Source organism: Euprymna scolopes, chromosome 12, assembly GCF_053919585.1.
Source record: "Euprymna scolopes isolate OS-2025 chromosome 12, ASM5391958v1, whole genome shotgun sequence".
In the NCBI taxonomy this organism is placed as follows: Eukaryota; Metazoa; Mollusca; class Cephalopoda; order Sepiida; family Sepiolidae; genus Euprymna; species Euprymna scolopes.
In genome coordinates this window covers 10972920-10989030 of record NC_136493.1, presented here as the reverse complement: position 1 = coordinate 10989030, position 16111 = coordinate 10972920, and the positions used below count along the sequence as shown (strand labels likewise).

Genomic DNA, 16111 nt, shown 5'->3' with positions numbered 1-16111 from the left:
GTTATTCTGAGATCCCTCCCCTTCACATGCAGTAATACCTTTTTGGGAAAGGGTTTGGTTTAAACAATATTCATGTTGAATAAAACGACTCTTCATATGCATAAGGAGTAGAAAGCAGATCTTCTGGTTTACTTTTGCATAACTCTCACCTTATTTTGTCTTTTAGTCCTCACATTCCATGAGTGGTGTTTCTGGCAAAGGAAAAATAGTTGTTTTCTGGATCAAAATCTATTCCATCTAACACTTATCATTGACAAGTTATTGAGTTTGAAGTATTTTTTAATGCATCAAGTGGTTTCATGCCTTGTCTGAAGCAATTTTAAAAATAAAATTATGGCTTTAAAAACAGATAAAAACTACTGATATGAATATTGCCAACAGTGCTTATCACAACCATCGTAGTCTCAATCATTGTCATGTTCATTACTATTTAAGACGGCTTGTCAAAATTCTATGTGACCATAAATTTATTTTTCTTTGTCAACCATTTTTCTCTTAGAATAGTTTTCTATTCAAGTCTTCGCAGAATTTATAAATCTTGACAACGCTTCATTCAGTTTTTTTCATTTAAGTAAAACGCCATTTTTTTTTTTTTTTTATGAACCATTTAGGCACTTTTCAGCTTTCAACCAATTCAGATAATGGAATTTGAGCACAACTTGAAACTATGAGTTTCTTTTGTACGAAATTTGAAAAACAAAATTTCTTGATATTTTGATGACTCTACGTAATTCTGAGTGCTTTTAAGAATGTTTTTGAAATTTGTGCTTTTTTTTTTTCATACAATATCACTTGTTTTAAATTTTTATTGTGCAATGTCATATTTGTTTTAAATTAGGAAAGTCCACAAGACATAACAAGCCCAGAATCTGATGGTGCCGAAGCAACTTCGCCAGAAGTGGAAGGAGAAAATCTAACCGCAGTTGCTCTTTACGATTATGAAGCAGGTAAGCATTTAAAAATATTTTTTTCTCCTTTCTTTTTTCCGTTTTTTTTTTTTTTTCTTTTTGGATAACGTTGTTAAATACACTTCTGTTAAAAATCTGACACGATACAAAATGTATTTATCCATACAAAAATAATCTCATGCTTTTTTTTTGTATCTTGAAGACAAAACTGATTTGGGATGGAAAGTAGAAATTAGATGTTTAGTTTATTTTTGTCAGTCTCGTAACTCATTTTTCTCCCTATTTTCTTGTTTAGTGCTCTGTCTATATGGAAGTCATGTTTCTGACAAAGGAGGAAGAATTTGTTTTCTGGGTCAACTGTTTTGAAGAAGTAATATGTGGAGATAGATGATAGATTGACAGTTGAATTATGATGAATGCTACCTCATTAATCTTCAGTGTCTTTTTTTTTGTGTGTGTGTGTGTGTCATTAGTAAAAATGAACATAAACTTTTTTCTGACAAGTCAAAAGGGCATTTTTTCTTTTTCTTTTCTCATTTTTTATATTTATTTTCTTCATTTAAAAATTTAAAAAATTTTCTATTTTTTTTTCATTTTGTGTATACAATCCCCACATTATACTATCATATTTAAAAAAAATTGGCTTTTATCAAAAAATTTAAAAAGAACCCTTTGTATGATAGCTAGAGCAGAGGACAAAGGCTCCCCAAACCCATAGACACTTGGCATGAAATAACCCAAAGAGTTGACATGCCGTAAAACCCAACAAAACAAGCAAACATTTCGTGTATGTATTAGAAATTCGATCAAATATTGCAAATATATGGGTTTTTGTGATTGTCATCTAAACGACTGTTTTGCAAGTAACTTTCATATTTCTCTTGAATTTGTTCAGAATTAGAAAGTTTGGCTCTAAATAAAAAAGTATATCAATTTGATATACTTGAAAATAATCTAAAACTCTGCCATAGTGAAGAAAACAATTCAGCTTAACCCTTTAAGTTTCTTAAAACGATTAAAAATCCAAGAGACTAGTTTTTGATTCATTGTAGTTTTGTTGTAACTTGTGATGGTATTTACCTTGAGTTGGTTGAAGCGGTTAACTCTTCTGTTGAATGAAAGCTGACTAAGCATGGCAGTTTGTTGCCAACATTGAAACACCCGGACATTGTAGATACATAAACTGATTCTGCATCCTGCTTCAGTTTTCAACCATGGTTTTTAATTTTGGCTGCGACACCATTTGTTTCAGCTCAAACTATTTGCTAAATAGCATGATTAAACCATTAAAAATGCCTCCTGAAAAAGGATTGTTCACACAAGACAGAAAAAGAAAATGTGTGCAATTATCGTTTTGATTTTTAGGTCCCCTTTGTTTGTGCAAATAACACAAGATTTTTGTTGTTAATTGTTGCTCTAATTAATAATAAAAGAAAATTTAAATATGCCCAATTTTTTTACCCTTTGATTATCTTAATTTATATAAATATGTATATATATATTTATTTTTTTTGATACACATTATTCCATCAACCTTTATATATATATCTATAAAATTATTTTAATTATGCACTCCTGGAATTTTCAGTTACCTCACTCCCATTTTCTGTAATTCCCAAAGTTACCCATCCCTCATAAGTTTTTTTTCACACATATTCTTCCATTACTTTATATAATTGCATCTTTTTTTATGGCTTTTCCCTTACTGTCTACCTACACATGATATATATAATTTTTTTTTTTGCCCTTTTTTAAACTTTATTTTTACATCCTTTTTTACGAGACATCCAATATCCTTTTCTCTTTTAATCCTTTATTTTATTTATTTATTTTTTTTTTTTTATTACATTTTCACCCCAAACAAGGCACATTGCCACTTTGGTGTAGGGGGCTACTATCAGGGGAAACATCTACTGGGGTACTATGTAGGGATTTGGGCAGCGAGATGTTGGTTCACGTTGCACTTGAACTTATGCATGTCAGTACAGTTGGGGAAGCAGTGACCTGGAATGGAATTCCAAAGTCTAGCAGTTCTGGGGAAGAAACTACTGGAGTAGAAAGATCTTTTACATCTAGGGATCTCTACAGTGTGGGGGTGGGATTTTGCAGCTTGTCGGGTCTGTTGAGGGTGTTTACGTCGTGGGGGCACAAGTGCTTGCAGTTCATCAGAGCATTCACCATTATAATACTTGTAGAATTACTGCATTTTCGGTTTTATTTTTATCTCTTGTTTATTAATGCAGTCACATCAGATTTTTATTAATTGATTGCTGCCCTAATAGATAAATTAACACTTGAATCAGCATATTGCATTGGGTCTGGCTTTGTGAGTATGTATATATATATATATATATATATATGTGTGTATTTTTTTGATAACCTTTATTCCATCAACCTTTGTGTACATGTATAAAATCCTTTTAATTATGCACTCATTCCCGAATTTGCAGTCACCCCACTTTCATTTTCTGTAATTCCCAAAGTTACCCCACTTCTATTTATCTATATTACGCTTAACATAACTCATTGTATTCTTTTTTCGTTGTCTTTGTTTCCATTCGAAGATATCTTCTGCTTGAAAGTTTAAAGATCCAGTCTAGAATTGTTTTGTTTATCAAATCCTAAAAAACAAACTATTTTATCCATTGTCCGAGAGTCATGTCATAGAAATTCCTAGCATTCTCTTCTATCATCTCTATATTGATTACTCTTGCTTATATAACGATTGACAAAAATAAACATTCTTTGCATTTTAGATTCAAACATATGATCGTTTCTGGTTGGGATTTTATCAATGCGCTAGAGTTTCTCTATTTACGAAATCCAAATAAGTTATTCTGTCAATTGACTGATTTCATATAAACTCTTAAACTATCAAAATGTAATTGTGTTAATTCATAGTTTTCAGTTGTTTGTCAATAAAACCTAATATAAATTTATATATCTTTCATCCCATTATTATCATGCACGTATGCGTCCGCTGCACAGGCCGTGATCATTTGTACTCATTGTGCCAGTCTAAAGTTGTTGTTCGATTCAGTCAGCGCTGCGATAAAGAAATTCTCTCTCCAAAAATGTCCAGCTTATGAACAAATAACAATGTTTATCTGTTTATAAACAAATATTTATTTGAGATTTCCTTTGTCAAACAGCAGACTTGCAATATGACAATTTTTACTGACCAAATCAAAATATATAAATCCCGTTAACAGTCCTTCAGCCAAAAGCCCTAAGGACCCAGCTGGCCCGAAGAGGCTTATTGACCCAACCGTCAGAAAGTTGTAAGAATTGAAGAAATAATTCAGTACAGCTGAGCTTTTGAAATCTGAGTAATTGAAAATAATTTTTATTTTTGTGATTCCTTTGATTACTTTTTCCCTTCTTTTCTTTCCGCAGCCGATAGTGATGAACTTTCATTCCAACCTGATGACATCATCACAGGAATTGACAGAGTAAGGACTTATATTTTAATTTTTCACAACTTCATAGAAATAAGAAAAAAATAACCTTATGTAACATTGGTTCTTGTCCAGATTTCCTTCTATATTAAAACAAAACAAAAATAATCTGAATGATGTACGTATCTATGACAAAATGAAAATATTATATTCCAAAAATCATGAATTGATCAATTAGTTTTATTTTTAAATAAGTCAAATCTTTTGAGTAACCTAAGTGTGGTTGTCTTGTTTGCCATTTTGAAAACAATCTAAACAAAACAAAGGGAGATAATTCAACCAATTCAAATTTATGTTGTATGCCTATAACATCTCGTTAATTGATCACTTAAAAACGATTTTCTTTAAAACAATAAAACTACTTGATCAATTCATGCATTTTTTTTTAATATAGAGAAAATTCTGGACAAAAATCATAAGATTTTAAAAAACTTTAATAATTTTTAAATAATTAACAAAAAAAATCTGATTTGATAATGAAGTTAATTTAAAAGTAAAGAAACAAAATTTCATAAAACAATGAATTAATCCAAACTTTTACAAAATATTTAATTTTTTTTAATCTTCTACAAATTCAATAAGAATATTTATTATAAATTTTCAATTTGGAAATTGAATAAAATGTAAAACTCTTTATTGCTGACTTTTTTTTAAAATCAAGTGTTTTCTGAAATAAAATAAATTTTTCAATATGGGGGAGGGGGCAGACTAATAATAAAAGTAAATCTTTTCAGTGTTTGTTGTTTCGACATTTCAGGTATTAGTTATTTGGTTCTTGTCCAGAATTCAACCTAATTAAGGAAAAAAAACAACACAATTACAGAAAAATCTTTATGATGTACATACTCATCATGGAACAAAAATGTCATCTTCCAAAAATCACACATTGATCAAGTAGATTTTTGTTATATAGAAAATCAAATTTGATGAGGAAGCAAGGATGGTGTATTTTTGTTCGTCTTCTTTAATAAATAAAATGGTTGACAATTCAATTCTAACTACCAAGATCAAAATCAGCCTTGTAATGGCTACAATAACTGCTAAAAACAAAAATATATATATATATATATATTTCTAATTTTTCTGAAGAATATATGCAAAAAAAAAAAAAAATGTTGACATAACTGTTTGTTTCTGCATAACGAAATGGATCCGTAAAAAATGTACTGAAAGTTTAATATGCTGGAGGAGCTGTTTTGCATGAAAAATAAATGTTTGGATCTTGGAACGTAACTATACTGTTATTCCTTTATATGTGCTCTGTTGTTATATTTAACAGACATTGAGCTTCTAAGCAAAAAGGATTGGTATACATAAAGAGTGAAATATGTTTGAAAAAAACATTTTACCAAAACAACACACACACTTAATCAATTTACATGGTTTTTGGGATATGACATTTTCGTACCTACACCATAAAGATATTTCTGTATTTACGTTTTAAGATTGCACTGGCACCAGGGGAGACAACCGAAGCTGGTTTGCAGGACACTATATATACAAATGTAGGCAAATTTGGGCATATTGGTTTGAAAATATAGGTTTTACCAATTGTAATAAAATTTTAACCAGAGAATAGTATTATAATCTTAAAAAAACCTGCGATTTTTATGTAGTTTCATCACAGAGAACCAGATATGAGCATTTCAATATGGCTACAAGTATAGATATACCATCTTTATTGCCAATTTTATAAGTTCCAAATCTCAGCTATTATTGATCCGACTTTAACAAAGGAAGGCTTGTTGGAAATAACCTGTACTGTTTAGTGGGATATGTGATATTTGCTGTTAAAGTCTCACATTAAGGGATCATCCAGAGCCTATTTTTTGCACTTATGGAGGGGAGACTAAAACTTGCTGCTATGGTTTCAAATGATCTGAAATAATAGCAAAGAGAGACTTGATTCCAAATATTTCTCATATGTTATATCTCCCCTCTTTGATTTTTATACGTAAAATAAATTTCAGTGTATAAAGATTATTTGGTACTGGAGATATTCATAATCGTACCCTATTTCCAAAAGAAGGGAGATATTATTTCAGATCATTTGAATCATTAGCAGAAAGTTTTAGTCTTCCCTCCATCAAGGCCAGAGGTTTTGGGGAAATAAATAAATAAATAAATATAGAAAGAAAGACAGCTCGATTTTTTTTTTTTCTTCCATATAAATTTATTTCAACCCAATAAAACCTTTTCAAATGAGAGAACCAGATTCTGGTTGACAAGCAGTTTATTATTTCATATTTGTTTCATTGTAACTTTTTTTTTCCTTCAGATCGATGAAGGCTGGTGGAGAGGCGAATGCCATGGAAAACTCGGTCTTTTCCCTGCAAACTATGTGGAACTTATTCAATAGTAAAAACTATCACTTATAAATTGATTGGACATTCTCCCTTATTCGATAAATAACTCTCCTTGACCCCCCCTTCTTTTTTTTTCATCTCTTAATTCCTGTCTAAGCTAAAACTCCTTCAATAGAAAATCAAGACGAATGGTTAAAAATATGAGTACCAAATTTCTTTTATAAAATAACTTTTCATTTTCTTACTCCACGCTTATTGTTATATTGTGTTCTGATTATATTCTAATGAAAAGTTGGTTCTTATTCTAAATTCAACTTAATTAAAAGTAAAAAAAAAAATACAGAAAAATCTTTGATGTACATATTGATCACAGAATGAACACGTCATATTCCAAAAATCATGTAAATTGATCAAGTTTGTTTTTAAGCGATTTTAATAGTAAATTGGATCCCTTATAAGGCTGATTTTGATCTTCATAGTTTGAATTGAGTTTTCCCCTTATTTATAAAACAAGGCAGATAAAAAAAAAAAAAAAAAAAAAAAAAGCATCCCATTTTGTAATAATAAAATTTAATTTTCTTAAAAAAAAACTTGATCAATTTATATACTTTTCGTGATATCACATCTTCATTCTGTGATGGATATATACAGCAAAGATTTTTTTTTTTTTCAAGTTGAATTCTAAAAAGGACCAAAAAGTTTGAAATTTGAACAACTGTTAAAATGATCCAAGAATTTTAGGCAGACAAAGACTTATTATTGAATAGGCACATTGTCTTAATGTGAAAGGACTATTTAATAAACGCTGTCGGTTCAGATTGATTAGCCGATTTGTTATTTTCAAGGAGTATTTCAATATTACTTTAATAATGCTTGACTCGTGGCATAGAACGAACTTGCCTATGGCAAAAATACCTTGTTCATCATTTTGAAATTATTTGTCGACTTTCTTATGGAATCCTTACAATATAAAGTTTTGAATCGGACACAAAAAAAATAAAAAGATTTTTCGTCTCTGAATTCATTTGTAATCAGTTTAATAACCATTTTTTGTAACACATTAAAATTCAACCACAAATTCTGACCAAGAAATTTTTCAAAAAGGATTCCATTCAGATTATATTTTTATAGATATTTACTTTAAACGTTTTTATAAAAACGAAAAAATAAAAACAAAGAAAAAAAAACCTTAAAAATAAAAATGACTTTTTTCTGATAAATTTTACCTTGTATATTAAAAATCTTTGATCTGCCCTTTTGTTTTTTTTTTTGTTTGTTTGTTTTTTAAATAAAAAGCAAAAAATAATAGTTTAAAGAAAAGTATGACAATATACAGGTTTTGTTATTTCTTTTTAAATTGAACCAAATGGATTGTCATGGATCCAGTGTCCTACACACACGCATGCATAAGCACATTTTAGTTTTACTTATCGAGGATGACACCTCCTCTCATCACTTATTTAAAAAAAACAAAAAAAAAAACACTGAAATGCAAATGAACGCTGATTAGAGCATTAATAAAATCATTTTTATATTCTTCTTTAGAATTCCCACATATAAAAATAATAAAATCATGTAAATTGATCATATAGATTGATTTTTAACTAAGAAAATCGAATTTTATGAATATCAAGAACAACCGTCTCTCTCTCCCATTTTGAAAACTATCTTGAGAAACAAAGGGGGATAACTCTACAATTAAAACTTGCAAAAGTTATGTTGTAATGCCCACGAGTTTGCATTCATTGTTTAAAAATGATTTTCTTTATAAAAATCGAACTACTTGATCAATTTACATGATTTTTGGAATATGATATTTTCATTTCGTCATGTCTATACATACAAATTTCTTTAGTTTTTTTTTTTTTTTTAAATATTAATGGCATTCTGGAAACTTATGTTTCTCCCAAGTAAGAAAGAAAGAAAGACTTTTTTCTTTTTTAAATTCCGAGTTGAGCCCCAAGAGAATTTATTTACAAGTTTTTTTGTTTACAACACAAACAAAAAAAAATGTCAATTTTCAGATACAATATTTTTTTCTAACACCGGGAATGGGGGAAAAAAAAAAAAAAAAAAAAAAAAAAATCCAAATTAAGAATGTTAAAAATTCAGTAATAACAAAACATCTAAATAGAAAAAAAATGTTTAAACTTGTAACAAATTTGAATCTCTAAAAGAAAAAATATTTTTAGATATCGTCTTTCACAGAAAATTGGAATGAATTTTCTCTTTATTGATTGGTGAAACAAGCCACGGATAAAGGTTTTGAGTAACAGAAGGTTCAATCCTCACTACGAGTTATACTAAGGATAAAAATTACTTAACACTTTTGCCTGGTTGTGGCTGTCAAGACAAACAATCCATAGTTTTTAAAATTTGTCTAATAAAGATGTACTCGAAAATCCTCGCTTTTGAAACGTTTGCATTTAAATATTGTTACTACAGAGGTTAACTACTTGATTATTAGTTCGTTGTGGATATCTGCCAAGAATTTGGGTTAAAAAAAATCTTTATTTTTTATTGTCTTTTGCTGTAAAATAAAAACTAGATGAAATTAAGTTAAATTTTTTTTTTTTTTTTTTTTTTTGAGAACTTCGTTCCATAATGAATACATACAATATAACCTTTTTCGATATTTTCATTTTTTAATGTCTTGATTAAACTGTACAAGTACCCTATTTTTTCCTCAGCAAGACTCCTGAAAAATATTAACTGTCCTGAATATGTTAAACTTTTTTTTTTTTTTTTTTTAATTAAAAAAAAGTTAAAAATAAAAGTCCTTTCGTTTTCCATGCTTCTTAGACAAACTTAAATAATTGCTTCGAAAGAATTAGTGAAAGTTAGAAATCGAGTTTTTGGTGTTAGTATTCATCATTTGCTAATTTTCTCTGCTAGTTGACTTGATATAAAAAATTAAAAACACAAATTGTAAGTCAACCATTGGTATCGTTGGATTCGCAAATGAAAATTCCTTTCAATGGTTGATGTGCTTATAATAAAACAACTAATTTTTTGTGGGATAAAAAATGTCAGGAATTTAGATAAAACTACAAAAATTACAAAAATAAAATCTGCCAATATTTTTTTTTTGTTTTTGATAATATTAACAGAACTATCAATAGAAAACTTTTTTTTTTTTTTTTTTTTTAAATGGAAATTTATTTTCATTCCAACATCTTTTCGGCTCAATTTATAGAATTTTTATCTGGAAAATAGTGGGGGTGGGGGGGTATACTAATAACTAATCACATTTGTAAGAAATGAAGTGGTATAAAAATATGTAAATCACCTTCACAACGATATTCAAACCATCTGAAACTGATAATTACAAATTCTAACAATTAAATTCTAAAGTCATCTAAAACTGATGAGGTTGATGTTTAATCTTGGCGTTATAAGTGTTATTGATTTCATAAGAATGTCTACAACCATTAACGGAAATACCATGTTTGACAACATACAAAATCCACCGACATAAAAGATAGTTTTTAGTGCTGTAACAATGATACTCAATTCCTATGAAGTCAAGGCCTTTGAGGGTATAATTTTAACTGCAAAAACTGACTTATGTTTTTTATTTGAACCATGAGGTGTGATATATATATATATATATATGATTGTTGAGCTGGATTAAATCCGACGATATGAAATAAAATGGAGGTGGAAGGACCTGGATATGACCATCCCTCTTGAAGAAGCCCGCATAAATCGGGCGAAACGTTGAGTATCCAGGTCCTTTCACCTCCATTTTATTTCATATATATATATATATGCACACACATTAGCAGGATGACCCAGGATTGAATGATGATCAATGAATGATCACCCATTTTTCAATCAAATTGATTTATTGCTCGGTCTAATTGGGGAGCCATCACAATGCACCAGGAGCAAATGTCACGTGCTTCTCGCAGTGACTAAGTTCACAACATATTGTAGTTTACATTGCACTGTAGAGGACCTACTTTTCATTTTATAAAATCATTTTATATATAATGGCTTGCATTAAAGTTTAAAATGAAAGTCAAGTATCATTGTGAAATTGTGCTTTAAACAGAAACATTCATTTCAAACACGCCCTTGTCATATCAAAGCACTGATGGACCGTTCGGCTTGTGTGGTAATAAAACTTCTCAAATGCACTTGTGATGTTAGGCTGTGTAAGGTGTTAACTTTGGTCAAAATTGCATGTTCCTTCTTTCATCGGATTGTTTCAATTATCAATACTTATCTAAGACATTCCAACACAAAACCTATTCAAGAACACTGCTGGGCACATAAAAATAGACCCAGCTGTTTTTGAATCCGTAGGAAACAAACTCAGACGCAAAAATTTTATTTTATATAATAGTAGAGATGTGTGTGTGTATTAAGAGGTATATTTGGTTAAAAAAAAAACTAAAAAAAACCCGGAAAAGTGCTTGATACGTTCTTAGAACTAAATATGTTTTTATTATTTCAACCTCAAGAGTATTTGCTTAAATCATTACAAGATTGTTTCTATAAATAGGCTGGATAATTTGCTCATCCCATGTCATCAGACAATTTAAGCCAAAATAAATTATAAGAAAAGATTTTTGATTACATATGGATATTAAAAATAAAGGGTTGGAGTAATAGATAGAGACTGCGGAGGAGAAAGATAAAAAAGGAGATGGGTTGGGGGAAAGAAAAAGTATATTAGAATTAAAAAAAGGGAGAAGGAAAAAAATGAGATTGAGGAGGTCAAGAAGTTGTTTGTTAGAAAGGATAAAAAGAAGGGGAGGGAATGACAAAATAAGAAGAGGAGATAGAAAGATAAAATAAGGCACTGAAAGGGAAAACAAGTGACGGCTAGCATAAATCACCAAAGTAAGAAATGGGTTAAAATGTCTACAAAACTCAGGGGCAGATATAGTTAAGATCCTTTCTTTCTCTCTCTTCTCCTCCTCCCCCCCCTCTCTATCCATTACTCCAACTTTTGATTTTTAATATCCATATGTAATCAAAAATCTTTTCTTACAATTTATTTTGGCTTAAATTGTCTGACATGGGCTGGATAATTTGTTTATCCAGTCTATAGAAACGATCTTGTAATGACTTAAGCAAATACTCCTGAGGTTTACATGATAAAAACAAATACATACATATATATATATATGTATGTATTTGTTTCTTCTGTAAAGTTTGAGGAGGCTACATAACAGCCAAAAAACGGCCGCGTAACTGAACAGAAAAAAAAAACGGTAATAAAAAATAAAACGCATATTTGCTCTACAACGGTATTGAGCACTTTCTTCAGGTTTTTATTAATTACCATTTCTACTAAATATATATTACACACACACACACACATATATATATATAGCTACCAAGGTGCAGTACAAAAAAGTCTTGCCTTCTGTTGGTCAAAAATTACTTTGTACCAAATTTGATAGCAAAACTGTTTTCTTGTTAGTTTAGCATCTGATTTTGGCTGTTCACTTACAGACTTGGTTACTATTCATATGGTTAAAATCATTAAATATTCATTGTGAAAATAAATCATACAATTGTTTTTAACTAGGTTGACTATCTCCTTGATCAATTGGAGACTTTGGAAAATGACAAAGATGAAAAAAATACTAATTTGGGAAAATCTAACTTAAATGCTTATCATATAAGAGGTTTCTCGTTTACGTGTGGTGGTGAACAATGTCAACATTCAGATTAAAACACTTCATAACCTTTTTTCTGAACAGTCTCTACTGAAATGGGGCAGAGGGTAAAGGGTTCTGTTAGCCATCAAATTTTAGGTCTGCAATTTAAGGTTACAAATTTTTTTTTTTTTTTTTTTGTAAACACTCAATCTGCATACAACCTAAAGGTTTGAATCTCTAAAATAATCACAACATTGATTTAAAAAAATTTTTTGTGTCTCTTTATATTGTGTTGCGGATTGATATCTTGACAAATAAAATAGGGATGGGGGGGGAGTAAACATGACAAATGCTACATGTCTGACAGAATTTTCATTATTTGCTTTGATATGTATTTTACAAAACAAGAAAAAAGTTTATATATATATATATATATATATATATATATATATATATATATATATATATATATATATATATATATATACACACACATACATACACTCTAAATAACGTGGTCATTTATCCAGATTTTAGCGATAAAATCTTTTTTAAAATTTCATTATAAAACTATTGCCAACGTTAATTCTGAACACATTTTGCCTTGATAGTTGAATTGATTGATATTTTTTTTTTAACGTTTTCTCTGTAAACATTTCATTAGAGAACTTCTCAGGTTCCATGAAAACGTTTGTCTCTATTTTTCAATAGTAGTCACAAGAAAACAAAAGCCCTATACCAAGATCAAACATTGTGTTTTTTGTTGTTTTTTTTGCAATAAGATTTTCCTGATATTAAATTATTATTCGGCATTTTATTATAATAAAGCTGTAGTGTCTGTTTATGGATGCCGATATTTAAAAAATAAAAAAAAAATTAAACTTGAAAATTATAGAAATTGGAAGATAATGGTAATTAGTTCAGGGCTGCGAGCAGGAATACGCAGATCTTAATTCATTCTTTGACAATGACGAGAATTTCTTCTCTATCATTAAATGCCATTCATTTAATATATGAAACACTAGGTAGGTTTTTGGTAATTCAGAAATGTTGTAAAATCGAAAAATAGTTAAATTTTTTTATCCAATCAACTAACATTACTGTTAATTAAACTTTTTAGCTTGTTAAAAAAAAAAAAAAAAAATCAACCAGATTGGCCTAGTAGTTTCCAAGAAAAAGTGGAATAGATACATAGAAATAAGAAATTAAGTCATTAAAATGACTGAAAATCTTCAGCCTTGCTTTATGTTCTGTGGCTACGATTTTAGTCGGGATGAATTTGCAGATATTTCAATAAATGTTATTTTACACAAGTCTCTAAACCTTAGCTTTTGTTAAAAAAAAATTTTTTTTTCAAATCATGGCAAAGCAGCAAAAATCGTTTCTCCAATTTATTAACTTGTTATATCTTTTTTTATTTAACCCATGCTATTTTCTTTGTTCTTGATATCTAATATTATCAATCTCATCTAATACACTAGACATGTGGAAAATGCATCCCCAAAATGCTTATATATTGGCCTTTCTCTTCACTTTAAAAAAAAAATCTAATAATTTTAATGAAATTGTTAGTAATTTTTTTATAAAAATCACAAAATGAACTCATTATATTCTTTTTAAAATCTTATTGGAAATAATTTTATTTTATAAACTAAAAATATGCATGAATTTATTTTTGCTTTTGTTTTTTTATGAAAATAAAGCATTGTAAATGTTAGCAATTAAAATTTTTTTAAAAATATTTCTGAATCCTTATGAAAAAAGCCCCTAAAGTCTGTTACCAAAATCAATATAACTAGAAAAAAAAAAAGAAAAATTCTTAAACTATCACTGAATTTAGCATTGTTTATTCAATAATTTCACCAAAAAGTAACTGCAATAAATACTTCCTGTAATTTTAATGATAACAGATTGTGAAAATGTTAAATGCAATATTATATTTCCCTTGCACACATGAATGCATAAATATCAGCATAAGAAATTTTTTATTATCTTGGAAAAAAAAAAAAAATTTGAAACCTCAGATCGCTAAGAAAAAATTTTTTTTAATTGTATAATTTCTAACGATTAATTTGAAGTATGGATGGACAGAACAGCAAAAATATAAAGTTTATTTTTCATTATTTCACTTTTAATTCTATTTAATTAGTAAGTAATGTAATTGGTAAAGTTGACTTTTTGAACAACATTTTAAAAATGTTTGATTTCAAAGTTTAAGCAAAAACATTGAACACAGATCAAAAATTTTATAATACTAAACTTTAAATTCAATAATGAAACTTTTTAAAGAAATTCTTACTTCAACAAATATTAATGATTAAATAATCATTGCATTTATTACAAAATTAATTACATTTCTCGTGGTTTGTACTTTTGTGAAAATCAATGGGATTTCTGGGAGGTGAAGGTGGCTTAGTGGTTAATGAACCTAACATAACCTGGGTATTTCAAGTTCAAATCCAGTTCGTTCCACAAAAATCACTTTCACTTAGAATGTTGGCAACCTTCACGTGGTCCCTCCCATAAATACTTAATGTCTTTCTGAAAAGAATTCTGACTAGAAAGATATCGGGGAAACCAATGCCAACAATAGAATCTTCTGATTCATGACATGATGATGAGTGGGGTTTCTGTTTACATTTGAGTTTCTTTATACCATAAATCGCCCCCCCCCTTTTTAAAGTCCATTATGCAGCTTTTAGTTAAAAAAAAAAAAAAAAATATTTTCTTTAATTATCTTAAGATTTTAATTCACTAATTATTGTTAAATTAGTTTCAGAAAACTAAATTATTTTTTTCAGAGATTTGTTTTATTTTTTTACATTTTTCACTGTAATTTCTTTTAACACATATACATTTTATTTTTCAAACACAATCAAAATTTATATGTAAATTATAAAAATAATTATAAGCTTCTTTTAAGAAGCACGGAGTGCGTGTTTATTCATTTATTTATTTATTTTTTTTTTAGCCATTTTTTGCCATACCTAAATACACATTGTGCTCAAGTTTCTTACATTTCAAATGGTAGAGATTGTATGCAAGATAGCATCTACATGTAGTTTTCTGTTCATAAGATGGCATTGTTGACTCACATGCAACACCCAAGTTCGATGTTGTTTAACTTTGATGATTATCAATTGCAATTTTCTAATTTGAAATAATGAAAACAGGGGAGATAAGTCAGTTTGTCATACAGAATTAGTCGCAATAGAAGAAACCAATAAAATCGCATTATTCAATAATTTAATTTTTTGTTGATCAATTTTTAAAATTTCTACAAACTTTACCATGTAATTACTTGGTACTAGTACATATTACAAACCGGATTTCTATAAATGTCCGCTCGGGTTTGATAGCACCTGATGTAAACCGCTGGAATATGCCAAGCATCGCTGAACAAAGCTAAAAAAAAAAAAAAAAACGCTACGAAACAGAAAATAACAGTCATTGGATATGAATTACAATTAAGAAAAAAAACATTAAAATAATGGAAATAAAATAAAATGTAATCATCTACTCTAAGTTTTATGAACATGGTTTCATTTTTTGTATAAATAAAAAAAAAAAAAAAATTACATTGTTTTTTATAGGTAACAGTATGTTCCGAGCCCTATCAACATTATTCAAATTTTTTTTTTTTATCCATTTCCTTATTTCAGATGTTGTCAGTCTGTTCTGCTGACAATCTAATTATGATGGATAAGTTAGTGCTGATATATAGTATTAACTAGCAGGGGTGCCCGGCGTTGCTTGGGTGTTTGGAGGTGTATGCTGTGCAAAAAAAAGCAAAAAAACAAAAAAAAATGGTTAATTTTTTA

At 28.7% G+C, this 16111-nt stretch overlaps 1 protein-coding gene across 23 annotated transcripts in view; it reads left to right on the top strand.

Moving 5' to 3' along the window:
• Positions 1–8003, top strand: part of LOC145291177 (uncharacterized) — a 168440-nt gene extending 160437 nt beyond the window's left edge. For all 23 annotated transcript variants that reach the window (XM_080136743.1, XM_080136738.1, XM_080136730.1 and 20 more), the window contains 3 exons: positions 839–947; positions 4305–4360; positions 6645–8003. In XM_080136743.1, coding sequence (XP_079992869.1) covers positions 839–947; positions 4305–4360; positions 6645–6725 — 246 coding nt within the window. In that variant the 3' untranslated portion in view covers positions 6726–8003. The remainder of the gene's footprint in view (positions 1–838; positions 948–4304; positions 4361–6644) is intronic.
• The last annotated feature ends 8108 nt before the right edge of the window (positions 8004–16111 follow it).